The sequence below is a fragment of the Sesamum indicum genome, linkage group LG10 (assembly GCF_026168435.1).
Source record: "Sesamum indicum cultivar Baizhima isolate 11 linkage group LG10, ASM2616843v1, whole genome shotgun sequence".
Classification (NCBI taxonomy): domain Eukaryota; kingdom Viridiplantae; phylum Streptophyta; class Magnoliopsida; order Lamiales; family Pedaliaceae; genus Sesamum; species Sesamum indicum.
The window spans coordinates 3,948,105-3,975,869 of record NC_142666.1 but is presented as its reverse complement, the minus strand read 5'-3'; the positions used below and the strand labels follow the sequence as shown (position 1 = coordinate 3,975,869).

General features: G+C 34.3%; 2 protein-coding genes and 1 long non-coding RNA gene across 5 annotated transcripts; 1 reads left to right on the top strand and 2 right to left on the bottom strand.

The window, feature by feature from the left end:
* Positions 1–1,205: 1,205 nt before the first annotated feature.
* LOC148785194 (uncharacterized) lies at positions 1,206–4,560 on the bottom strand. Its single transcript, XR_016067908.1, has 2 exons — positions 4,111–4,560; positions 1,206–1,455 (listed from the first exon to the last, which is right to left on the bottom strand). It is a non-coding gene; the product is annotated as an uncharacterized LOC148785194 (long non-coding RNA).
* A 1,489-nt stretch (positions 4,561–6,049) lies between these two features.
* Positions 6,050–10,498, top strand: LOC105172414 (importin subunit alpha-1). Its single transcript, XM_011093820.3, has 10 exons — positions 6,050–6,352; positions 6,818–6,920; positions 7,011–7,102; positions 7,196–7,327; positions 7,476–7,661; positions 8,102–8,265; positions 8,369–8,447; positions 9,299–9,427; positions 9,573–9,700; positions 9,849–10,498. Exons 1-10 carry the CDS (start codon positions 6,146–6,148, stop codon positions 10,219–10,221), a joined length of 1,593 nt encoding a protein of 530 aa, XP_011092122.2. The 5' UTR covers positions 6,050–6,145; the 3' UTR covers positions 10,222–10,498.
* A 1,165-nt stretch (positions 10,499–11,663) lies between these two features.
* On the bottom strand, positions 11,664–25,958 carry LOC105172415 (plasma membrane, autoregulation-binding site, misato segment II, myosin-like, tubulin/FtsZ protein). Of its 3 annotated transcripts, none has more exons than XM_011093821.3 (10): positions 25,816–25,958; positions 23,822–23,897; positions 23,342–23,443; positions 23,144–23,189; positions 19,897–19,972; positions 17,965–18,331; positions 15,680–15,929; positions 13,373–13,615; positions 13,166–13,285; positions 11,664–12,542 (listed from the first exon to the last, which is right to left on the bottom strand). In XM_011093821.3, the coding sequence occupies exons 2-10, from the start codon at positions 23,891–23,893 to the stop codon at positions 12,094–12,096; spliced, it is 1,725 nt and encodes a 574-aa protein (XP_011092123.1). In that variant the 5' UTR covers positions 23,894–23,897; positions 25,816–25,958; the 3' UTR covers positions 11,664–12,093. The 3 variants fall into 3 exon arrangements, with proteins under 3 accessions (XP_011092123.1, XP_011092124.1, XP_011092125.1); XM_011093822.3 differs by lacking the exon at positions 25,816–25,958 and adding an exon at positions 25,181–25,712; XM_011093823.3 differs by lacking the exons at positions 23,822–23,897; positions 25,816–25,958 and having other exon boundaries at positions 17,965–18,343; positions 23,144–23,245.
* Positions 25,959–27,765: the final 1,807 nt, after the last annotated feature.

Below are 27,765 nucleotides of genomic sequence, written 5' to 3'. Positions count from 1 at the left end.
GTTCCTAGCCTATTACTTCATTACAATATAAGTGATAATAATTTTGGTTTTATCGCAATATGTTATCAACGACGCGAATTGTACACTAAAATGTCAGTATAGATAATTAATAAGATATGTATAATAATAATTATATATATTTAGTGTCATTATATTATCACTATATATTGTAACCAATTGTTTATAATGATAATTTTATACGCAATATTTCTTCTCACTCGTTATATCTAGTGGCGACATTTACGTAAATATTATCGCTGTTAAAATAATAAGAATCAATATGGAGAGAAAATAAATTTTTTGTTGCTTAAACATATAACTAGTGACAATTTTAATATCATTCTTATTTTTTTTACATTAGCAAAAAGTTGATGTTAGTAAAAAAAATATTAAATAAATTTTTAATTTCGTTCCTTACTTAACGTTTTCATGAATATTTTTGTACTTGCAGTGATAAATATAATACATATATATGTGGAGTAGGGTTATCATTATTGTATTTTTTTTTGTTATAAGTATAAATTATTATATGAGAACGTTAAATAAAAGGTAAAATTGAAAATTTATGTAATTTTTTTTTTTTTTTTTTGCTAACGTTAGTTTTTTCCGTCAAAATTCTAACAAAAGGGGGTTAGGTGTAATAATGAATCTTCGAAGGAGGTATACGTATAATTTTAAAACTTTTTTTAGAAAAAGTGTAATTTTATATTTTCAAATAGAATCTGAATGTATTTAACCCTTATAATAATATAAAAATATGTATTTAAAAGAATATTTAGGTATTCAATACGATTTAGTAAACTAAAACTAAAACTAAACTTGAATAGAATATCAAATTTTCCAAAAAAATAAAAATTAAATACCAAATTGAATTTTTTGGTCTGAATTAAATCAATTTAGTCAGTTTATCAAATTGTAAACAACCTTTGGTAGGCAATTAAGATGGTGACGGAACTAGTGATTAGGGGTGCAAACGAGCCAAGCTCGATCAAAAATTTGAGCTCAAGCTCGGTCAGTTTGGAAATAAAGGCTCAGGCTCAAGCTCAAGCTCAATTAATTTTTTTTTCTAAACATATCTGGATTTAAAAAAATATGGACTATTATACTATTTGAAATACATTATTAAAAAATTTAAATAAGAAGAAGAAAATATTCATAAGAAAACAAATAAAAAAAGTAATATGATAAAAGAAAATTGACAGTCATGAAAACATTAAGTCCAATCATTTAAGGAGAAGTAATCAAAGTTCCACTATCACTTCTTATTATTTACACAAACACCAACAAATTCAGTTCACCTAAATCTCATAACCCCATCAGTCCAATTATTTAGCATGCAACACATTCAAGTAATAAAAAAAATTGTAACTTTGCAATCACACATAAGCATCAGCAATACACGGTGCCCTCCTCATTTATCAATTTCAACTCAAATATACAAAGATCTTGAAGTAACTGCAAAATATGAAGAAAAAGAAATATCATTAGTAAGAATAAATCTTTTTGCATCAAAGTTAAAAATATAGATAAAAAGTTAGATAAGGATGTAATAACTGATTACTGATAAAGAAAAGAAAAACTCAAACCAAATAGCGTAATATGCATTTTTCTTACCAAAAATATCATATTTCACAAGCATTGTCAACACTTAGAGTAACAACTTTCTTCAAGATACATATTAATTTCTGATTTCTAAGGCTAAACAGATTGAACTGACTCCAAAAAGTTATCATATTGAGACCAACCTCTTTAGATTCCAACATTACTAGTATTTTGACCTTGAGAACTGCCCCTTGCATTTGCCCAAGCGACTCACCTTCATCATTATATATCAGCGTGTATTTAGAATAAAGTTCATGCAAGGACTTGAGAACAAAACTAATTTTCCTTTCTACTTTCTCGAAAGAATAAAGCTTAGAGAAACAAAACTCAAGTGCTTTCATCTTACAGCTTGTATCAAGAATGGCTGTTACAGACATTAATAAATTTTAGTCGCACCCTAATATTTGTCAAATTTAATTTTCATTCTTTAAACCATATCTCGAATAAAACCATCATTGTTTAGTGACTTCTCATGTAATAACACTTTCGCTAAGATGACTGCATTTAGAAACAAGTTTGAAATTGGGTAATCACTCCCAGAAATGATGTGTATCGCTATCGCAGAAAACTTCCAACACCGAACATACCTTTTCAACTTTTTCCCAATCTTTAGGACACGGGCAGTCATCATAATGTGGATCTTTAGCAGCAAATCTTGAAAAAACATCATTGAATTTGATTGCAACATCTCATAAGTAGTTCCAACTCATTCGACAATCATCAATTAACTATCTTTCTAGTAAGTTTAGTTATTTCACAATTTTAGAAAATAACAAAAAAGCCTTGCATCTGATCGTTGAACATACTCTACACTGTCACATATCACTTCAACAATGTTTTTAATTTCACAAATACCATCTTGAGCTATGAGGTTCAAAATATGAGCACAACATCTGACATGAAATAATTTTTCCTTGCAAAGCAACTTTTTCTTTCTTTGTGCATAATCTTCAGAAGGTAAATGGCAGAATCATTGTCAACAAATACTGTGTGAATTTTACTTTAAATATCCCAATCTTCCAAGCAACGCCAAATAGCATTAGCAATCTCAAAGACTTTTACAAGGAGGTAGAATGTGAACAAAGTTGAGTACACATTTCTGTAGTCCCCAATTTTTATCAATCCAATGGCCAGTTATCACCATATACTCCATCTTCTGATTTTTTTATTTCCAACAATCAATCGTAAGACTACTTTTGTTTACTTTTTGCAGTAAGTCCTTCAATTTTTTTTTTTTTTCTGAGTCTCATAAACATTGACATAATATGTCCTTGTTGTTGTTCTTCAAACTCCTCTCCACTCAAGCATTCCCCTTCTACAAAATAAATTAAATCCCTCTTCTTCCACTTCAGAGAAACACTTCTCATGCATCATTATTCAGTGAGCTAATGACTCTTTCATTGCTTCCATGTCAAACTTTCCATCTTGTAAAGTTGGATGAGATGTTGGATCAACACTGCTGGGCATTAAGCCAAGCTATGTTTGCATTGAATTCTCCTTTTCCTTTATTATTTTTGCTCTAATATGGTTGGCACAGTGTTGCAAGTGTCTGCGCAATTGAGTGGTTGAATTACCTTTACTTTTCACAAACATCTTCTTGCAAAGGTTACAAGAGATTTTTATGGTGCCATCTAAATCCTTAACATCTTCAAATTCTAATCAATCGGTTGATTTTTTTTGTCTTTTGGCCTTCGACAATGAAGTTTTCTCATCTTTATCAACCACCATTGTTATGCCTGTGCTCATGTCAAAATTATTTTCGTTGAGAGACGGATATGTATCATCCATAATTTGTTGAATTCCGTCCTCCTAAAGTTGAAAGATTGAATCTGTTGAATCTACTCTGAAGGGAGAGATATAAGTTGAAAGATTACCATTTTGCGTCTCAAAATTCATACCTAAGAAACAATAAAAAGCAAGTCAACTAAATCCTAATCGTGATAATTTTTACTAAAATATAAAAGAAAATACGCCAAGCAAAAAGTGTTTGACAATATGCCAAGAATTATCACACTTTGAATCTAAAACATCTTTTGTGTAATACTGCTATTAACTGATATGCAACTCAACTCTAACATTTCTGGATTTTTGTATCACTGTTGTAGTGCAATGTTTCAATTTTGGTCAAAAGACACATAGTCTAAAAATGGAAAGTTTCAATCAATTAGATTATATAGCATTAAAAATCCATGGCCACCGATTTGAGCCTCAGAAGAAGACCTTTGCACCAAAACAAAATATTCAAACTCACATTAGAGATAGAAGTTCCAACTATGATAATCCACATCTACTCGAAACAAACATCATCCAATTTCAACAATACATCATTTTTCATTCCCCAAGTATACACAGCAACAGTGATACAAAAATCCAGCCAAAGTCCGAGCACAATCAAACAAAGTCAACAAAAATTCAATCAGGCATTTCATCAAACATTTTGAACGCAAAACTTGCTAAGAAAATTTCTTCTACATATTATAATAGAAATTTACAAAGAAGAGAAATCACCTGTTAATGAAGAAAATAACAAGCAAGCCACAAGATCTGTGCACTTTTTATCAGAATTTATGGGGGCTGTCAGCCTACCCCACCCCATCCAACCTGGAGATAGGATCCGAAATGTCAACCGTTGATCTCTATAGGAATTCTCCTTGAGATAATACCACGTGGCCCTATTGTGTACGGATGTTTGGACCTATAAATATTGATGTCCGAAAAATTTATGGTATGTTACATTCATTGCATATTTGACCATATTAAACGATCTAATTGCTTTTGACCTTATTGTATACTGATTTAAGTATTAGAGGGTCTTATTTAGGGATCTCCCAACTAACCTAATGATCTTCTTTGTTCTCAGGATCCACATCTTTGGGTGGTTTAGAATTTTCTCGACCTCATCTTTGAGAGGTATCGTGCACAACCCCTACCTCATCTAAACGATCTGGATCACATTGCTTTTTCAATTTTGTATGGACATCGAGTTTACACAACTATCAATATCAATTAAAAATAATCCAATGTATAAAGTTATTACTATTACAGTTACACTATAATGTGTCACGTGTTCCAATCAACGTATTAAAAACATTACCATATTCAAACTTATTTTTAAATTGCATTTGGAAATCAAATAACAATTTTTCTAAATAATGTCAAGTTACAATGAATGTCAAAATCTTTATAGTTATTGTAAATCTCTTTTTTTTCCCCCACTATTTTAGTATAATATTAAACTCTGGTGAGGAGTGTTTGCAAAAATTTTATATTTTTGAAATAAGTAAAAAGAAGTGTTCAATAAAAATCATGGATCATATGCTTTGAGGGTGTTTGGAAATGATTTATATACTTTTCAAAATATTTTATAAAATATTTCGGATATTTATAAGACATCGAAAAGTATTTGGTATATTTTTTTTCCTAAAGATGCTAATGGGATTGAAAAATAAAATGTTAGGAGCTTATAATCTCCTTTAAAAAGGAGGTAACAATTTCACGACTTTATAATCATATTAATATCAAAATTACCATAATTAACATCTTATAAGCTCCACAATATTATTTTGCCTGCATAGAACTGTAAACGATTCGAGTCGAACTGAGCACGCTATTGTTCAAGTTTGTTTAAATGATTTTCGAACTTTCAGAATTACGTTTGAATTTGATTATAGATTTAGGGAGTTTTTGCGAAAACTTTTGGCTTTATAGAAGTAATTTTTGTAAAAAAAATTGAGTTATGACAAAATCAAAAGGAACAGTTGATTTTAAGATTTGTTTTCGGCCCATCTTTGAGAGTGGCCGAAACAGAGTATATGTTTAGGTGAAAATATTTTAGGCATTTTTGGTATGTTTCACACTCTTTGAACAGTGTATTTTTTTTTTTTTTTTGATTTTGTGCTATTTTGTAGTGTTTTTAGAGTTATTTTCATTTTGTAGGAGCTGTTATTCCAAACACCTCAAAAAATATTTTTTTTGAAGCAAAAAGCTAAAAGATATTTTTCTAAAACTCGCGAACTCTACCTTAATCGAACTCAAAAGTTAATAAAATACGAGACGAATTCAAATAATTTTATATTTTTAAGTATTTTTATTATTTTTATATTAATTGAATCGAGTTCGAGTCGAATTAAAAATTCAACTAAATAAAAAAAAATTCAAATTTAATTTATTAAATTTAAAAAATCAAATTTAAATAACTTTTTATTAATTAATCTTAATTTAATATCGAATCGCTGCACAAGTCCAAGTCTAAGTGCAATCGATCCAAAAAGGCACAGCGGCGGGCGGGTCTGAATCGGGTTGGGCCAAGTTGGGATTCGGCCCAAGTGTTCAAATTCGGGTTTTCCCTCAAATTCAAATTCAAATTTCACAAGTCCCATGCTCGTAAATATCTGTTGATCCATGCCCTAATATTAAGAAACCCCAATTCCCAAACAATAAAACCCCTGTATAAATCCCTCGCTTCTCCACTCCGCCACTCAAATTCAATTCTCTTCTCCCCCAATTTCCCGTTTTCTCAGCGATATACTTGCTCTGGTGAACCATGTCGCTGAGACCTAATGCTCGCGTGGAGGTCCGTCGCAACAGGTACAAGGTGGCGGTGGACGCCGAGGAGGGCCGCCGGCGGAGGGAGGACAACATGGTTGAGATTCGCAAGAACCGCCGTGAAGAGAGCCTCCAGAAGAAGCGCCGTGAGGGCATCCCGCAGTTTTCTATCCCAGTTGAAGCCACTACCGGCATCGAGAAGAAGGTAGATATACGAATGGGTTTTCTTGGGTTGATGAAGTTTCGATGATTTGTGGTTTTGTGTGTCTGTTTTCTGTTTGCTTTGTTTTGAGGTTATCGAGACAGGTTTTCTACTTCGAATTGAATGGTTGGGTTTTGGTTTTCTTTGATGCTAGGGTTAGTGGCGTTTAATTGATTGTACGGATTCGTGAGCTGTGATTTTGAAAATTCTCTTATGTGTCTAATCTATATACTTTGTAATCGTTAAGTCAAGAGGGATTGATGTTCGTCTGTGTTTATTCCTTATGTTTTGAACTTAATTGGAGGCCTTGATGCCTCTTGCCTGTTTTTTCGGACAATGTTTCTTCTGCATGTAGATTGAAAATTCTCATTTGAAGTAATATGTAAATCAGATTGTTCTTGAACGGAATTCGTCTTTGTGTTAAAGTTGTGATGCTGTATGTTAATTTATTAATTATTTCACTTGCAGGTGCAGTTAGAAAATCTACCATCAATGGTTGCAAGTGTTTGGACTGACGATGCTGGTAGACAACTTGAGGCAACCACTCAATTCCGTAAACTACTTTCTATAGGTGATTACTGTAATCAGAATTTAGATTACAGCAAGAATTATTGACTCCTGGCTTTTCGTTACTGACTCTATGATGCATGGATTTTGGCAGAACGCAGTCCTCCAATTCAGGAGGTAATTCAAGCAGGTGTTGTTCCCCGCTTTGTTGAATTTCTGATGAGGGAGGACTTCCCCCAACTTCAGGTTTAACGAAATGTCTTATATGTTGTTTGAGATGTCCTTTTAAGCCCATATGGTTTCTTTTAATCTTATATCAATGTGCAAACACTACTGCAGTTTGAGGCAGCTTGGGCTCTCACAAATATTGCTTCTGGAACATCAGAGCACACTAAGGTGGTAATTGATCATGGAGCTGTCCCAATATTTGTTAAGCTTCTTGGTTCTCCAAGTGATGATGTTCGGGAACAGGTGCGTACATGTTATAAAATTAGATTTGGCTTAGTTGCTTTGTTTGGTTTGATAAGCATTTTTTTTGTAGTCAAAGTTTCTGCAAATTATATTGTATAATTTTTCATTTTACTAATAGCAGTTAGATTATTCCTCTTTTACACATTAGGCTGTCTGGGCCTTGGGTAATGTAGCTGGTGATTCCCCCAAATGTCGAGACCTTGTACTTGGTCATGGTGCCTTGGGTCCATTGCTAGCTCAGTTGAATGAACATGCCAAGTTATCTATGCTAAGAAATGCTACCTGGACGCTGTCAAATTTCTGCAGAGGCAAGCCACAGCCTGTGTTCGAACAGGTTTGTCTGCCAAAGCTTGGTCAGCAAGTGATTTTGTATGATCTACATGAGTCATTATATTCATGCATTTAAGGGTCTTTCCTAAACTTTACTATTGAATATTGCAGTTGATTTGTTTCACAGCTTAATATGTAGGTCATTGTTTGTTCATTTGTAGAGTTTTTATATGATGCTGTTCCATTCCCTCTGAATTTAGATGATTGTTAGCACAAAATGGTGCTATTAGACTTTATGAATGTTTTGAAGCATGGTTTCTACTGCACTGCTTGATGCTACTTATAGACTCCATAGCAATTCCTTGGCCATAAGCAAGTCCTCTGTGCATGACATGCTTTCTAAAATTAACTTGTAATTTTGCCTTTAAGGACTGCATATTATTGTTATATTGGATTATGTCACTATGGAAAGAATATGTTGTGACATTATTAGCTTAATCACAGACGAGACCTGCACTTCCAATTCTTCAACAACTTATACACTCTAGTGATGAAGAAGTTTTGACTGACGCATGCTGGGCTCTCTCTTATCTATCTGATGGAACAAATGATAAAATTCAAGCTGTGATTGACTCTGGGGTATGCCCCCGATTAGTCGAGTTGTTGCTGTGAGTATCTGTACTCTATAGTTTGGTATCCTCGGTCAAGTTGTTTTATACAATATGGGTTTTCCATTGTGTGTCTGATGAATGAAATGATCTGGAATTTCAGCCATCCATCGCCCACTGTTCTTATTCCTGCCCTTCGGACAGTTGGAAATATTGTCACTGGAGATGATTTACAAACTCAGGTATGGCCAAACATGTTGTGTGATTATTTCAAAATAAGGCGCATGTTTTCTTTTGCTATTTTTTTTTTTTGGATTTGGTAACACTGCCAAGTTAACCAATAGCAAAACAAAATACCTGGTGAGGAACAGAACTGGGATCTGGGAAGTGAATAGAAACTTTATTACACTGAATTTACCTGGGTTAATTTATATGTAAATTGAGCATGGGGGAAAATATCTGAGCAAATATCAATTTTAGGAATGGAGAAAGTTAACTATCATTTATGATGGTTATACTAATCTCAATTGGCCCAGCCCTTCTTTTCGGCTTTCATTGTCAATTTGGGGTAGGGATAAGGTTAATCAAATTGTGGTCTGTGTGAGTGTTGTTTTCATTTTTTCTTCGGAATGAGTTCCAGAGTGGGATGGTGTAAGATGTTTGGGATGTACCACCTTTTTGAGTATTGATGCAGGACCTGGTTGGTGGAATCTTATTCTTGGTGTCATGACATAGTAGGAATGCATGTACTATGCAATTGTTCTTCTAGGACTTTGAATGATATTATATTATTCGAAGCTAAGGGAATTCAGAAATGAAGCGTCTGTGTAGTATGCTATTCCAGTGATAGAGGTCCTAAAGTCAAATGAGATGTTGCTGCATCCCAACTTTATGTGCACTCATGGTTTGTGCGGGCCTGTTTTCTCTTGATTTGTTCTCCAGGCAAACCATGAGTGGACCTGTTCTCCCTTAAGTTTACCTTCATAGATAACATACATTGTAGGCTAGCATTGGATCCCTTAGAACTGCGTCGTGTATTTATTTTATGGATTATATAATGATTTCACAAGTCTGAGAGCCCAATCTTTTCCAGTGTATCATCAGCTGTAATGCGCTACCTTGTCTTTTGAACCTCTTGAGCGGTAGTCATAAAAAGAGCATTAAAAAGGAAGCTTGCTGGACTATCTCCAACATCACAGCAGGAAACAGGGAGCAAATTCAGGTAATGTTTGGTTCTCTGCTAATAATTATCCATTCAGTAAATGGTATATCAATTATGGTGGTTTGGAGTGCTTTCCCAACAGTTTTTGCTAGGTTTGTCAAGTAACACATTTGTTATTGCTGATGTTGCTTTTGCTACTCTGCAGGGTGTCATTGAGGCCAACATTATTGGTCCGCTAGTCCAATTGCTTCAAAATGCTGAGTTTGATGTAAAAAAAGAGGCTGCATGGGCCATATCAAATGCAACATCTGGCGGCACTCATGAGCAAATTAAGTGAGTCCTTCTGACATAAAAGTTTCGGAATTGAGCCCCCCTTTTGTTCTGAGCAAGATTAAGCTAGTCACTTGAACATAATAAGTTCATTTTCATTTTAGTATTAAATAGAAGTTTCGGAATTGAGCCCCCCTTTTGTTGTGAACAGGTACCTCGTAAGTCAACAATGTATTAAACCTTTATGTGACTTGCTTGTGTGCCCGGACCCAAGAATTGTCACTGTCTGCTTGGAAGGGCTTGAAAACATCTTAAAGGTAGGGGAAGCTGAGAAGAATTTGGGTCGGACAGGAGATGTCAACCTTTATGGTCAAATGATAGAGGATGCTGAAGGGCTCGAAAAAATTGAGAACCTGCAGAGTCATGACAACATTGAGATTTATGAGAAGGCAGTGAAGATTCTGGAGACATACTGGCTGGAGGAAGACGATGAGCCGGCACCACCTGGAGATGCATCGCAGCAACAGGGCTTCCAATTTGGAGGAGAGGTCTCTGTCCCCAGTGGTGGATTCAGCTTCAACTGAAACGTTTGCTACTTAAACTACATGGTTAGAAGTTAAAAGCTGACAAGAGTTACATGGGATTTTAGCCTCTTGGAAAGCATTGATGGAATTTGTTACAATTAGTTGTAATGGATATTTAATCCAATATCTTGAGTAATTTGTATTATTAGAAAATTGCCTGATTTTCTATTCTATGGCCGGGTGATTTTGGCTCTCCCAAAAAATTTGGTTACCCGGCTTGTTCTTGTTAGTGTTATGGATTCTCATTTCATGGGTAGTAACGTGATATTTTTTGATCCTTGATTGGTTTTTTGTTCAAACATTTCTGGTTGAAAGTATAATCAGATATTATTGTACTTGGTACCAGTCAAATTATGTTATATTGTATGGAAAATTTCCAGAATTTATAAGATAAATAAAATTTTTATATCTAAGAATTCTAAAATTCATTCCACAAAATTCGACTACTCCATGTTATATTTTTGGTGTTATCCCTTCTCTTACGTTCTTTGTTTTTATTTATTTTTTTAAATTGATTTTTGTAACATAAATTTTATAAAATTCGACTTTTGAATTTTAAGATGTATAATCTTTTTATCCAGGTTAGTGAAAATAATCAGGGTTCTATTGATATTTATTTTTGTTTAAAATATTAAAAGAAATATTTTTCTCTAAAATACAGTGCCTAAAAGAATAAAAAGAAGCCCAAATAATTTTATTATCTGAAGGAAATTTTGGAGAAAAAATTTCTTAAATATTTTCGAGGACATTATATTAATAGAGATAAAATTTTAATCTTTCAATTCAATGAATCAATAAAAATTAGTGTTAAAATGATAAGTTAATATTAAATTTATAATAAAATGATATCCAAAAAATGCATGAAAAAAAAAAAAGGTAAATATCAAAAGATAATAGGGGAAGTGATAAGTTATAAGATGAAAAGAAAAATAAATTATATATTTTAACAAAAAAAAGCCGAAAAGGGAGAAAGACACCAAAGGGGTGATCTTTCTTAATAATAATTAGTTATCAATCATAGAATAATGGCTTCAAAAACTTAAAAGTGCTAAAAATTGATAAAACTTGAGGAATATTTTAATAAATTCATTTAAAAAAATATTAATATTATGACCAAATTTTAATAAAATGAAGAACTAATTAAAGAAAATATTTAAGCATTCAAAAATTGGTACAACTTCAAAATTTTCTTTTTTTGTAGTATAGATTATTGTTCTATAACAAATATTTATATTAGGATAAATTATAATGACCTCCCTTAAGAATTTAGTATAATTACAAACCAATGAGAGATTATTCATAACTATGACAAATCTCAGGGAGGTTGTAGTTTACCTTTTTATATTATATTCACCTCTTTTTAACCACATAATACTACAATATTTATATCAATACACATTTCAAAAAATTACAAAACAATAAAATATAAAAACCTTTGAACGGAAGGCAAAACTAAAAATTCACTCATGGTTTTTTTGTGAGATCAGCATTTTTCATCTAAAACCGTTGTAAATGGAAAAGTTTTAAGAAGAGTAAAAGTACAATTTTCAAAGTGTGAGGTGCGAAAGCATGACTTGATTAGTTCCCCGGGGGGTGGATTAACTCAAGAAATCTGCTACCATAAAACAGTTCCATGTCATATATTTTCTATGACCTGTTCCAAGGCAACCTACATATTATCTTTCTGCTGTTTTGTCCATCTGTCGCTTAAGAGACTGAACAGCCTGGATTGGCCCGGTGTTCATTTTCATAATGTAATTTACCTCATCAGCACTGAGATAATTGTACTCGTCAACCAGTTCATCGAAGTCGTTGCGTTTCACATTTCACTCGAGATACAAGAGATGGACTTTGTTTCGATAGAGTATGAACTCAATCGGAATCAGATGATAGTTCCGATACAGGATTGAGTGTCCGGACCATGTTAGACAGTGTCTCCCCCATGTCTTCGACATCATCTTTTCCAAAACCCCAACTTGCAAGTAACTCTGATCCTAGGGCCCCTCGTGCAATACCAAACTTACGAAGGTTTTCCAATCTGTTCTCCAGAAACGGCAAAATGCAACTGCTAGAACGGAGTCTTGCTGCCATTGGGATGGAGTGCACTTCAAGTGACCCTCTTGATGCAGACTCTGAAATTGGAGTGTCCAAGAGCTCGCCATGTCGACCAACAAGGTTCCCGAATATTGAAGGGAAAGGCAATGGTATTGGAAGAGGACATTGAGCAACAGATAGATGAGAGAACCTGGGTCTTTCTGCTGCAGTCGAATAAGCAGTTTGCACTGCATCCTTAACTTCAGACACTGATGCCCTTTTGCATCCTGAAATTAGAAGAAACAAAAGATTAAAATACCCAACTTGCTCGAAAAATTAACTACCTCTCAATAGCATCCCTCTGTAGAACGTGTTCTGGGCCTTTTTCTTTTGCTATTCAATGGATGATTTCGTTCTCTACTTCGTAAATTTCACAGAATATTTAATATGAATGGATTATATTTAAATTCAATATCATCAAATATTATTACCAAGCCCATTATGACACCTAAAGGCTCAGCAGAAGTGCCTTCTTGTAGTCAAACTAAATAAATGAAAAGCAACTGAAACACAGTTTGCTTTCCCCATCTCATCATGGAGATCTCACTTAAAAAACAGTTAAACCGGGAAGAAATGAGACACAAGTCTTTATCACAGAAGCTTGTGTAATTTATATCCCTAAAGTTTAGGGACCCATGGAGTCAACATTTCAGTTCATTTTTTTTTATTTAGGAACCAATAATTTACAATACATGACAAGTATCCAAATCAGGATCTGACAGGAACCACCTTACTTCGAGCTTCTTAATATGCTTACTCATCATTTCCTAGAAAATTGATTATAAAGACTGAAAACACCATACTTGAGTTTCCAATTACAGGGCAAAATTCGTATGAGTGTGAATAATACCTGATCCAAAAACTCCATGAATGGTCATGGACTCCAAAGCATGCATGTCTTCAACATTTTCAGCAACCTCTGGAGTCAATGGATGCAAATTCTCCAACAAAGATTGCCGGCATTGGATATCTGTTTTATGTTATTTCATACTTCAGCAAAGAACCAAATTTGGAGGAGAAGAGGAGAAGCAGAACCCGGATTATAACCAGATTATACCTGACAAAGCAGGAGCTGGCATCACAATATCCAAAGCCATAACCTTATTCTGCTGAGCCTGGCCCGCTAGCATTTGTACAAGTTCATTTACATCCACTGCACCACATGTGTAGCTCAATTGTGCACTGGGCCCAAGCGGTTGCATTCTGAAAGGCAGACTGATGGAGTGTATTGCAGATGCATAAACTGCACTGTTGTGGTAAGGCTTTTGATCTTCCAAACAGAGATACTTGGACATTCTACCTTTCGTAATTGAAAAACAAAATGTTAGCAAAATGCTATAATTATAGGACGTACTCTTTCCAGAAGAGAAAACAGAAGTTCAGGCTGCAAAAGTTACAGCAAAATGGAAAGGAGAAGGTTTATATAGATTACAAAATAGATCCATTTAATTCTTTTTGCTAAGTAGAGAGGAAATTTCTGCAACTATGTAAACATAAGATTGTCTTCAAAACTAGGACCAAAACCTTGGCAGAAAAAGAAGAAAGAAACCAAACAATGCAGGTATATTATGCATATATGTGAGGATCTTAAAGATAGAAAGAAATATGATGAAAACCATAACATTTTATTGTTATTGATAAGTCTTACCTGATTAACCATTCAAAACAATAAGACAAACTAAAATGCTCGAAGACCCAAATCTTCATTCTAATTGCGCATGTCAGCTCAACCAAGTGTATATTTAAGGTTTCTTTCAAGTACACAACCATATATCTTCAATATCTATACTATGGGTAACATTTATCTTCAATATTTATACAATGGATATTTTTGCAATCATCCCCTCTAACTTCCAGTTTTTACAATTACCCCACCTTCACACCCCTGATAGTCAGAATTTGGTCAAACTTGGACAATAGATAAACAAATTTACCCTCACCGAAACTTAATAGTTACAAGATATGTTATATATTTAATACGTTCTCTTTTATCCTTTTACACATAAATTCGTGGAGCTTATAAATAAAGAGGTTCACTAGTAGAAAACATAATGGCATACTTATACAAAGCTTATGATAAGCTAATTCCAAACCAAGAAGAGAGGTTTGTGTAATTAATCAAAGATAAGAAGACGGTTCCCATAAACAAAATCTAGAATACAAAACCTATACTTGGCTCTGATTTCAGTTTTTTATAGATGGAACCCATCTTGGGTTCAACTTAGACAAGAAGAAAATAGTAGTTAACATTGTCCATCATAGTTAACATGCATCCAATAACCAACAATCAGAACCTGATGTAAAATAAACTAGAAAGCACCTTTCTTGCTCTTATACCAATAGAAAAGGCTGAAATCACAAATAGCACGCTCCAAAACCTAACCAAATAAAAATCGAAGCCCACATTTCAGTGCCTCTTGTACCAGAAGGAGCAACTGTTGTGCCTTTTCACAACCAGATGCTGTGTAAACATGAGAAGTGTATCACACCATGAGAAGTAAACAGTAACAGCAATTTCCCAAGCTTCTTTAACAAATGAAGTCACCATTTCTTAACAAATATCTTGATTGAAACCTACATTGATATATCGCCCTAGTGTTGCTCAAAATTGGGTACTACTACTGGCTACAGATTCAGATCTAAATCTCATCACATGAATTACCAAAATTTAGGTGTGCTACTTAAATCCTTAAGCAAACACAGACCTAATATGCTCCGCACAAGCTTGAAAATAGGATCAAATTACCGTAATTTATGATGAAGGTGTACATAGGGAAATGATATAACATGAGACATCATGAATATGTTAGTACATTGTAGCTCACTATATCCACACAATTTATTTCATATTGCCATAGTCGAAGTACTGCCTACTGCAATTAAGCACTAACACACATAATGCATAAGATTATTGAGACAACAAAGAGGGGAAGATAAAGATCAAAAGTTAGACAAAATATAAAGTATGAAGACCCTACAAATTTTTCCAACGGGGCCTAGCTTAGTTCGAGTTCCCACCAATGTGCAATTCTACTCTAATACTAGTTGTTGCTCTATGTTTGTTAGTTATAAAATTTGACATTGACATATACCATTGGAATATTGATTGTTAATAATTAAAGTTTATGATATAGTTGTAACCAAGTTACTCAAAAGGAAGATCATATTTTGAAGATCATAAAATTTTTAAAAAGATAATTTTATTGTGCCTCAATTTGAGGGTAAACTTTGTGGAGATATGAAAGAATTCATCGGCTTCTCATTTCTGTATAATTTATTAACAGTGTCTTAACTTGGCTTCATGTGTCTCAAGAAGAAACAATTCAGTGAAATAATAAATCAGCCAAATGGTTGCAATGCTCACTTGTTCTCAGGGATGGCAAACCCATAGGGACAATCAATTTAGAGAAAGTTGATAGCTTTGAGAATGAAACTGCATCATGAAGTTTGCGAGATAATGTCAGCTTGCGGTTGGTCGAATCCAGGGAGGAGTATGGACTACGAACAGAGTATAGTAGTACTGGAATATTTGTGTACTCGTCTGCAATATTCTCTAAGAACTCCCCAGCTACACCAGAGAATCCTCCCGAGTCATCAATAATAAATTGAATTCCCTGGCAAAAGAAGATGAAAATATAAATTTCAACATCATAGATAGAAGCCAAAAGAAGACTTAAATACAGCTGAGAATACACTATCAACATAGTCCAGCCTATGAAGTGTCAACCACAGTTCCTTTATTATACAGTTCCTTAGTTATTAAACAAAGAGCATCTCTCCACAAACATTAAATTATAGCCTGTTTAGATTGATTTTCGGAGAGGTGTCCCAACAAAATGGTTTTCCGAAAGGATATTTATGGTGGGTCACTGTATCAGAAAATGAAAAGAATGTTGAGAATATATTTTAGCAGAGAGTCAAATTTATATGACAAACCGAGTTCACTGTCTCCCAATAAAATCAATCACCTAACCAAGCCAACTGCTAATATACTATTCTATTTTCTTTTTCTTTCAATCAAACATTCTCAACCTCCAAACAAAAACCACCTTCAGTATAGGTTATTTTCTTTGCCTTCCCTCCCAACCACCAATTCTGTGATATGATTGCAGTAACTCATTTCCCTCTGTGCCACAAGGATCTCTCTGCCATTGCCATAGTGAACTAATTCCCCCCATTACCACCATTGGGTTTTTTTATCTTCTTTCTCAGTGCTCCCACAATCCAAGTCACCACCAACTTAATGCCGCTGGTACCACACTATAAGAGCACCTCATATGTCCTAACCCCTACCATCACTGAGTGGACATTGCTCATTTTAAGAGCAAAAAAATAGGAAAAAAGGAAATGTAAAAGACGAAAAGGGAAACAAGAAAATGAAACGAGAGGACATGGAACTGATAAGATGTTAACAGAAGAGTCATCATTCTTAAAACACGGGCATGTGCACACACGCACACACATATATATATGAGTGCGTGTGCGTGTATGTGTGTGTGAGTGAGAGAGAGAAAGAAAGAGAAAGGTGGGTGGTATTTGGTTGATCTCACAAGACAAAAAGTTCAACAGCTTTTGCCATTTCGGTGGGCCCATTCTAGGTTACAAGAAAGTGTTTGGACGCCCATCTCGGATTTCATTTTCAAAGTGTCCGAAGCTATTTAAGAAAATTGCAATTTTCAGAGAGGAAGAAAAAGAGCAAAAAAGTTGCATTCCTTTCTTTTTTCCTTGGTTTCAATGATTAACTGCATTGCATCTGCCAACTCCAATCCACTGAACGGGCATTAACTCTTAAAATCCCCATGATAATTCAAATCTTTTCTGCTCTTTCCAACACACTTCGTCTAAGTGCATTTTCATTCTATGCCAAACTCTCCATATAGGCATCCACCATATTGTAACACCACGTTCATGGAAAATGTAAAGAAATTTATGGGAAGTCATCCAGGCAGACTCATTCATTACCCAACCACAAAACGAACTAAAAAATATTGTTGCATGGGTGAACATGATACTTCACAATTGCCTTCAGATTGAAGCAATTTAGAACATCAGGGCAAATTAAAATTTCTGATGATTGAAGAGTTTCGCATGCATTTCAACAAAGGAGAAACAGAGTACTCGTTTTAGTTTCCATCACTAACATGTTTGGCAAATGTCCACTACTATTACAGTTGTAAACTTTTTCAAGAAAGAGAACAAGTTCCTTGTGTTAAACAAACTCAACTGAAAGTTATGACTTCACTTCAGTGTTGTATTAGGCTGGTCTGGTGGACTAATAGGGCAAATAGAAAAAGCATATTAAACAGAAAGCAGGTGATACCAATCAACAGGAGCCAGAAAGCTTATCAAGTTCAAGACTGAACTTCTTGAGAGGCAAAAAGACCATTCCACCATTGTGTCAAGCCTATGGGAAAAGATAAAATATAACCAAAAGCTAAACAGAAAGTAAGTGATTGCCAATCAACAGGGACAGGAAACACTATCAAGATCACGATTGCACTTCTGAAGAGGCAAAAAGACATCCATCACTATCAAGCCTATGGGAACAGATAAAATGCGAAGAAACCAAAATTCCAAGTTACAGGTTGGCAGACATAAGGCTCCATGGAAAACAGAGAGAAATCAGGAGGTATCATGCATACGTAGTACCTGAGGAAGGTCACATTCTTCAACAAAAAACCGGAGCCTCTCATTAATTTCTTCTGCATGTAGACCCCCAAAAAATGCCTCTCTTCCAATCCCATAGTTGTTAAAATCTTTGATATCACACCATAATCCACTTAATTCATATAGACTCTGAGGGTGATAATGAACTTTGGAAAAGTCTGTCCAATACTGAACTTCATTTTCCAGACATTCAACAATGTCCTTATCTTGAACTTCAGGACAAAAATCGCCATTTCTGCTGCCGCAATCTCTCGAGGTACCGACATTTTCAGTCTCTTCCAAGTACAAACTTTGCAAAAACAAGTTCTTCTTTAAAGGTTGAGATGTATGAGTTGTTACAGGACCTGTCCTACACATTAATCTGGAGATGTTTAATTCATTTGAATCCCAAAATCAAACAGCAGAAAACATTTTAATCTTATGTATTCTAAATTAGAAAGTAGGCTATTACATTAAGTCATTCAGAAAAAGCAGCAACTACAGCTTAAATCAGCATTTCAAGGTGCCTGAAAATTACAAATCGGCACCCCTCATGAATCTCCAAATGTCAGAATTCCAAATAAGAGAGTGAAAAACTATTCCAGTCTTACATGCTACAAAAATAGAAAGGACATCTACTAACTGAAGTGCTTCATAAAAAGCAGCATCTAGAACACAACATAGCGCTTGAAGGTGTTTGAAATTAAAATGGACAGAACTCTTTCTTTCAAAGGCCATGATGATTATTCGGGACTGAACACCTAAACATGGTCCTTAAAAGCTCTTCTGTATAAGATATGTAAACTTGAAAGTGATGCATCTTCTGGATATAACAAAGTGCCAAAACATAAAAATCGAAAGCATAGATAGAAAATTGTGATCAACTTCTCCAAAAGAAGAGAAGAAAAGTGGATAATTGACTGGAAAAGGAAACGAATATGATGTAATCCTGCATGCTCACCACCCACAATTTGCAGGTGGCGAAAAAAGAAGCAAATTGTTCTTGCACAAAAGATATATAAAAAAATTTCAATAGGCAATATTTTACTTGGCTTTTAATTATGAGGCCATGATAATTCAAGTGGTATATAGAGATTATGAATATATGACGATGTAGTCAACTAAACATCAAATACTTTCTAGAACAAACAAGAACAAAAAATATTAGGCACCACCTATCCACCGCATTCATGTTTTCACACTTCTTAAAGTAACAAGAAGTACAGGATCACCCCAGATTAATGAGCATAATTAAATTTGTATTTCAAATATTCTGATTCAAAATTAGAAATATATTCAAATGATAAGCGCAGATTTAAACCAAAACAAGAACTTGCAGTGTGAAGGGTAGATTTAAAATATGAAATACTGGTGGTGAGGTGTCAAGCACAAATTGAGTTTTTGTCATACATAGTGCAAAATTGCTCTAGAAAATACACTAACACAGAGACCTCAACAGTTCTTGGTATATACTGATTAAAGCCGTTCAAACCTATGGCTGTAAGCAACCAAGAAAAGAATGAGGGGCTCAAGAATCTTATCTGAAATGAGATTGCTCAACTAGAACTCAGAGAAAATTAGATGAGATATAAAATCATGACTAACAAGCATATGATGCATAATACTGGCTATTTGGCTTGGTACAGGAACTTCCCCTCATTGCAGCTTAACTAGAAATAATGCTAAAAGAAAAAAATTTCTCAAAGCACAAAGTAAGATGTAGATAAATATATGAAGATGTTATTATTAGAAATCAAGATAGCAACTGTAAGGAGACTAACCAAGTTATCAACAACTAAGGCTAAAACAGTTTAAATAGTTTAGTGAAAGCTAGAGTATGTATACCCGGAGTCACTCTTCCATCTTTCATAGCACATTTGACATTTTTAAAGAAAACATAATTTGTACAATGAAAAAGAAGAACTCAAGCCTCACCATGTTAAAGTATCAACAGAACTTTCCGGAACCTCATTGTACAAAGTTCCACGTGTACTCACCGATCCTAGGGATCCTGTTGAGCCAAGGCCATCCATCAGTATCTTTGTAGAAAAAAAGTTAAGCCATTTGCAAATTCAGTAATTCATGCACAGAAATATGACAAAGGTTGTTATTATAGGAGCCAAACAACGATGTTTTCCGAGCAGCCAAAATATCCCATGTTCTTTATCCAAAACATTTTTCTCCAACTACCTGAACAACCTCTTTACTCTACCCTAACCCCCAGACCACCATTTATATCCTCAATTCCCAACTTCCTATATATAAGTATATAAATGCATATACATATATATAAACAAGATAGATAGATAGATGTATATGCATACACATACATACATACATGTTTACATTTATATAGGAGGAGGTTTCAACAATGTATACCAAAAATAAACAAAGACGCCACATAATGCCTGTTAAAGAATTTCCAAATCTTATTTACAAGGTTTTTGTTAAAGAGGGCAAGAACGGAAGCCCAACCCATATAGCCATGAGACTAACCAATTCACAGTAAAAGGAGCTGTAAAAGTTGAAGCCCTTAGTAAATCTAAAGAAAGCAACCCCATATATTCCTAGGAAGATCTGAAGCATATAGGAAAAGAAAATTAACAAACTACAGTGTTAACATATCTGTAAGTTTCCGGTTTATTGCCAATAACCCTTTTCTACAGCGTATTATTATATTTCACAGGCACAGGCTCTGAGTTCTTAGTGAAGGTCCATCTTCTTTCTGGTGCTCAAGGACCTCACCTTCAAGCTACTCAGTTCTTTCCTTATACTTTTCTAAAGGAGCAAATCTGGATATACAGATCAAATATCTCATTTCTAGAATCAGGAAACATGCCAAAAACAAGAGCATCAACACAGATATGCAGCCCCATGTGGGAAGTTCCTTTGGCATCTTCATATCCTGCCATGTTCAGTCAAATGGACGAATACGCCTGAAATCATATTTGAATAAGAAAAGTGAATGGTGCATAGGTGTTAAAGGCGCATGGTGTAATACGGCGCAACGGTGTGGCATGCGCCTTTTTGAAGCACAGCGCATATTTGCATAAACAATTCACATTTTTATACCATTAGTATCTTTACCAAAATTAGCATGTTTTTCTTACAGGACCAAAATTAGAATGTTTTTTTTTACAGGACCAAAATTAGCATGTTTGGGATAAGGTTTAAGTGCCAAAAGTTTCAAGAAAAAAGCAAATTATAATAAAAAATTAGCATGAAAATCAAATTTTAACTTATTTAGCAAATTAGTTTATATGATACCAAGAAAATTATGTTACGACATTAATAACAATAAATTATATCATATTAAAGAGTTTAAAAAAAAATACAAAAATAAAAGATGACCAATAAGTGGTAGAACTACTGCCTTCAATGTGTGTGTGTGTGGGGGGGGGGGGGGGGAACTGGGGCAATTAGTGTTTCTTTCTTCAGCTTTGTTTCTTCTTTTCTTAACTTTATAAAGAGCCAAGTGAGCCTTTTAAGAACGGGCTTCAGCCAGGCGTTCCATGGTGCTCCTGGCACTCCAGAAAAAAGGGCTCTGGCGCAGCCCATGGCACATGAAAGCCCAGCACCATGGCTCTGGCATTTTGCGCTGTGCGCCATCACACACACCATAGCGCGCAATTTACAACTATGGAATGTTAGAGGTCCATGAATTTCAGCCTCCACTCTATAACTTGACATCAAACTTCCATAAAAGAAATAGACCTGACTGCCAGCCAGCCAGATCTCCAGCCCAAAAATATGGACACATTTTTTTAGTTTATTTTGTTATATTGTAGCTCAAAAGGAATTATAAATTTTACTTCACTAACTATGCCATCCACTAGGCAAGTTGGAGTACTTCACAAAAGTTATGAGATTAATGAAAAAGAGGTGCATCTAGATTCTATAAGCACTTAAATCACCAGCAAAATGTGTATTATGGAAGAAAGCAACATTGTGGCCTCACCATGAGCCAAATCTTTGCTGCAAAGAATTCTAAGATTTATGCCATATCTTCTTTTTCAAGTACTCTAGCTAATATCTGGAATGCAATAAGGCAGAAAGACCATCACATTTTCAATTAATATTTGGTAGAATAGGGAGCACTACTGGGGCCTAAATCCAGGGTATGTTTGGTAAGAATGAATATGCATCAGTTTGTTAAAAGAACTCAATTTTATGGGGCATCCCAAATAATTAAGCGAAACAATAACCATCTGTCAAACAATTAAATATATCTAAAAACCAAGATTCTTCATACTGTGACATAATCCCCCCCCCCCCTAAAAAGTCCACCTGACTCAAAAGTGTAATCAATGGGGTTCATCATCCAATGTAATTACAAGGAGAAGTTCTGAAATGATAGAGCATCCTATTGTTTTTCGAATACTGTGTGCTCCAGGCAAACGTATGAGAGAGAGAGCGAGATGAGGGGACAGCTAAAATCCAGAAGAATGTAGGGAAATGGAAAAAGAACATGCTGAAAGGAAAATGAGATGGTAATTATACATTTATATTTGGCATCCTAAATCACAGAGGTCAATATCCAGTGGGCATATAGAGCAGGAAAGAAAAACTAGGCATATAGAAGAAAAAGTTATATACTGGTGCTAACATAAAAAGGTCCTCAACCTTTTGCTTCAAAGCCGCCCTATTTCATAACTTAAGCTCTGTAGCTTTATGTTATGACCTAACACCTCAATTGCTACTATTTACCATAATACCGTCAAAATCATAAAGAGGCATGTAAAAGTAAAACAAGCTATTTCCAGTTACTGGAAATCAGGACAAGTACCAGATCACATTAATGGGGTACTTCATCTGTAATTTTATTTTCTACCCAAGCAAACACTTTTGGTGGAAAGTAAATGCATAAAGAAATATAATCTAGACTAGAAGCTTAAAATCATTTCCTTTCCAAGAAGCAAACCTTGCAAGGCCCCTAGTCTGGATACGGATAAAAACGAAGTGAAGAAGATGGAAAAATTGAAGAGCAAAAGTTCTTGAAAGCATGAGTTACAGAACAATGCACAAGATTATGAATTAGCTTAAACCAGTCATAATTTTAATCACAAACTAAATCTTTTTTGCAGTAAATGAACAAATCAGAGCAGTTTAATTGGATGATAGGTGACAAAATCAATCATATACAGAGCTTTCATATTGATTCCAAATAAAATTATCTTTGTACCTTGAAAATCCACTGAAACCAAGCGAGGGGTGTACGTTAGAATACCCTAGACATGATAAACACATAAGAACAGCAAGACTGTCAGCAACTTGTATATGCAACCTACAGGAATTATTGATTAAACAAGTCAAACTAGACACCCAAACACAAAGGAAAGAGGAATTTGTAAGATAAGCTCGCAATGCAAACAAGATTGACCTGCTGAGTTTCACCGGTCCGATAAAGGACGTCCATGTTAAGACCGTGACTTCTGAATATCTGGTCACCTGTAGGGCTGTCGGCCAATCCAAGCAATTCATCCTCCAAAACCAAAGCAAAATACAATTATATCAGGGAAATGCAGAGGTACAAAACTGTTGACCAATGCCAAAGCATCAAATCAAAGATTTCCACTAGAGGAAACAAAAAGCCTGTAACAAGAAAATCCTGCACTCTGTAGAAAATCCAATTTCAAAGTCTTACAACTAATCCCTGAAAATTAATTAAGCGTTCAGCTTCGAGTAAGGGGTCAATACATCAAGCACATGACAAAGCAAGATGACCTACAACTACTTTTTGAGGTCGCAAATCCAGAAGGGACAGTCAAATATATAAGGATAACCAAGAACATGTGTTCTTGGACATATGAAGCAATATGAAGCTATTTACAGATAGACGATAACTTGAAATGTTTTGTACCTGGAAATTCCAGAAGTGAGAGCCCACAAAGTTTGCATAGCTTCCAACTTGGATGGTGACTATCTCCTTCATGATCCTGATTGTATTCAAATGGGGTTTAGTTAAACATGTAGTAAACCAATCTCTGCCGTTGTGTGGTTTTGAATGAGAGAGGGGGGTTTTGCTTGGGGTTTAGCTCCTTCAAGAACTGAGGATGCAGAACGAGTCTTGACTCCATAACGTCTTACAACGCCCATTCATTTTTCAAGTAGCCATTCTCATACTTATGCTAAATAAAATTGGTTCAAGTTTTTATTCATAACGCAATATTAGTAAAAAAGAATTCATAGAATTGACACTATAGGATTCAATGAAAATTGTGAAGAATTTCTTGTTAGATACAAATATACTGCTACGTTTGACATTTAAATAGACACAAGATGTTCAGGCAATAGTTCCAAAAGATGCAAGCAGAAAAGGTACATCATATTCAGAAATCTGATCCTAGACAGTGAATCTTGAAGTCTACAGCACTATTATAGAAAGCATGTTTTTGGTAACTACATTTGGTACAATATAAGCCCTCTTGATTAAAGTTGGAATTTTAAATGATTTTAGCAGTAAATATAATAAATTTTCTTATCTATAAATACAAAGAGTGGTTAGACACATACGTATGCAATTATTGGACATGTAAATTGATTGTGTCCACCATACTATCACAGACCACCAAGAGCAGTGCTTACAACAAATTGCAACATAAGATGTCCAGCCAATACTTCAGCTGCTTAGCTCAAAAAGAAAGTAAATCTAAAATAGGATTTCAGAGCTTACATTCAAGATGATGAACTTAAGCATCAGTTCAGAAATTCTGCTGCAGAATTGACAAAAAGTCTGCAGCAGATTTTCTTGTTAATTCATTCTGCTGCAGAACCAGTAACTTAGCAAGAATTCGGCATAATTATGCTGCCGTTCTATCGAATCCTTTTCAATGAGGAAAAATGAATAAAGAAGGCAGGTAATGATGAGGAAAAGTGCATATAGATTCTGCCAAAAATAGATGGGATAACACATCTTCATGTACTTAAGTGGTTCCTATATACATCTTCATAGGGGTGCAACCGAGTCGAGCTCGACCATTTCTGGTTGGCTTGAGCTTGAGCTCGATTTTATTTTTTATGGTTCAAGCAAATTTTTAGCAACCCCAGCATTTCTAACACCACCGTCCTGCACCAACCCACCAGCCACTCCACACAATCCCACCATCACATAATACCCACCATACACCTCAACTCTCCCCTTCACTACCAAATCACTTTGTGTTCCTTTTCATTTCTTGAAGCACCAAACCAACACAGACTATAAAATGTAATGGCAAACCTGTTTGAGCTTCTTGCTTGGCCGACACAACAACAACCGCCTTACTCGTTGCAGACAACGCTGGTAGATGGATTGGGGCTTGCAATCTTTGGTTTGGGGCTACGGTTTTAAGGTTTACATTTGGAAATTGGAGGGAAAAAGAAAAAACAAGAGTGGGAAAGAAATGAGAAAGAAATTGGGCTGGTGATGGTCAGTGTCGTGACTCCTGAGAATTGAGAAACGAGAAGAGTAGGGCTGCACACGAGCCAAGCTCAGCCGAAAATCTGAGCTCGAACTCCCTTACTCGAGCTCGGCGAGCTCAAAAAAATAGGCTCGAGCTCAAGCTTGAGTATATTGACGTGAGCTCAAGCTCAATTAACACGAGTCTAGCTCGAGCTCGAGCTCACGAAGGAGCTCGCTAACTGGACGAGCTCCAGCAGTGCAAATAAGCATATACTTCAAAAGATCAATACCGCTACTACACAAATTAGGAACAAAAGATCATCTCTAAATCAAAAGGATTCCGTAAAAAACATAGATAATCACAAGAACAGTAAGCACAACCAAACAAAGTCAACAAAAACTCAATCAGGCATTTCATCAAACACCTTGAAAGCAGAACTTACGCACAAAATTTCTTCTAAAAATATAATCACCTGTTAATGGTGGAGTGGGAGGGAAGGAGTGCCGTGTGCCGAGGATTCGTGGACGTGAAGTAGAGTTCTGGAGTCGTGCAATTTTTCTTCACTTCGCGCGCAACAGAGAGAGAGAGAGAGAGCTCAGTTCTCAGTAGGGAATAGGCAATTCCCACATTATATATTTACTTCCTTTTCAGCTTTTCTTTTTTATTTCTAATTTTAATTTTAATGAATTACTTAATTGATTTATTTATTTAATAAATATTGAGAGATAAGTAATATATTTATTTATATACATTAAATAAATATAGGATCAAGATAACTAATAATAAATATATTTGTTGTACTAAATATTAAATATAACAGTAAAATTCATATATATTATATTAAATATTTATTTATAAAAACTTCCTAAATTATTAATTAAGCTAGTTTTTAGATAATGCAAACCAAAATACCGTATTTTAATATCATCTAAAATTAAAATATGATATATTGCCTAATAATTATAATTTACAATGAATTTTGAACACAACATTGTGTTTCAGTGGATGTTGAAATTATAACGATAAAATTCATATGCATTATATTAAATATTTATTTTTTAAAAAATATCAAAATATACTAAATTGTTGACTAAGCTTATTTATAGATAATATAAACTAAAATACTATATTTTAATATCATCTAAAATTAAGTGCTTTTTGTTGCGGTGGATTGAAATTGTAATGATAAAATTTATATGCATTATATTAACTATTTATTTACAAAATATATCAAAACGTACTAAATTATTGATTAAGTTTATTTTTAGATAATATAAACCAAAATGCCATATTTTAATATTATCTGATACTATATGATATATTGATTATTGACTAACATTTTTAATATATTGTATTTTACACAGATGATTATTTAAGTATAACTTTATGGAGGTTGTACATGTGTATGCCACCTCCCTACATCTCAATCCCACCATCCTATACATATTTCACTACAAATCACTTTTCATCTCCTAATTTTTTATTTTATTTTTTACAATCCCTCAATTAAATACTCAAACAAATTGAGTATAATTATTTAATAGTATTTTATTTTTTCTTGAATTTTTTCATATGTTGGAACACAAGAAAATAACATTTTATACGTATTGAAATTTTTATTCTATATTTTGTTTAGCAAAAAATCTTTCTGTTATTTTTATATGCCAAAAAAATCTCTTGTAATTGTAAATGACCCTCACTTGTCCAATTCCATCAGTGTCAATTAACGAAGTTAATTTTTTCCTTAGATCCACGTTATACCCTTCTGACTTAGTGCAATAAAAGGGGGGGGGGGGGGGGGGAGGAATGCCTTTCCCATTTAATGGGAGTTGGGAAAAGAGGGAGAGAAGACAAATTAAGGTTTGGGATTAGGGCACTGTGATTTTGAGATTAATTTTGCAAAATTTTTCTTTGTTTGCACAAGTTTAGTAGTTTTAAATTAAAAATCAAGTGTTATTGACTGTTGCGAAGCTTTTGATTGGAAATATAGATGGGAACATGAAGTCAAAATCAACGGTAATAATGTTATTCGGTTTTCTACCTAATTTCTTTTTAAACTTTTGGTTTTTTTACTGTGCGAGAAGCAATCTAATGGTGCTCTTTTTTTGTTTGTATTTGGAGGAAACCAACACAAAGCAAGGGACTTTGTTTTTACCTTTGAAAGAGCTGCTGAGACAACAACTTGTTTTGAGGCAAATAACAGTGTGAAAAGGTACGTATTCCTATATTTTTTACTGAATATTTATTGAAAATTTAGATTGAACGTTTGGAACATGAATTCTTCCACTATTGGTCCCCACAAACTCCATTTGCCTAAAAAGTTGTTATTTGGTTTCTAAGTAATGTATTTTATATTTTTTTGTTGTCTTCATTTTTATTTAAATATCTAATGTATGTTCTGTTGTATTTATTTTTATTTAAA

Excerpts from the sequence above, each read along its gene's own strand:
- LOC105172414 (XM_011093820.3), top strand. The coding sequence starts at position 6,146 with ATGTCGCTGAGACCTAATGCTCGCGTGGAGGTCCGTCGCAACAGGTAC. Across the intron at positions 7,328-7,475 it reads GTGATGATGTTCGGGAACAG|GCTGTCTGGGCCTTGGGTAA; the intron begins GTGCGTACATGT and ends TTTACACATTAG. Across the intron at positions 7,662-8,101 it reads CACAGCCTGTGTTCGAACAG|ACGAGACCTGCACTTCCAAT; the intron begins GTTTGTCTGCCA and ends GCTTAATCACAG.
- LOC105172415 (XM_011093821.3), bottom strand. The coding sequence starts at position 23,893 with ATGAAGGAGATAGTCACCATCCAAGTTGGAAGCTATGCAAACTTTGTG. Across the intron at positions 23,190-23,341 it reads GGACCGGTGAAACTCAGCAG|GGTATTCTAACGTACACCCC; the intron begins GTCAATCTTGTT and ends TATCATGTCTAG. Across the intron at positions 12,543-13,165 it reads TCATGGAGTTTTTGGATCAG|GATGCAAAAGGGCATCAGTG; the intron begins GTATTATTCACA and ends TTCTAATTTCAG.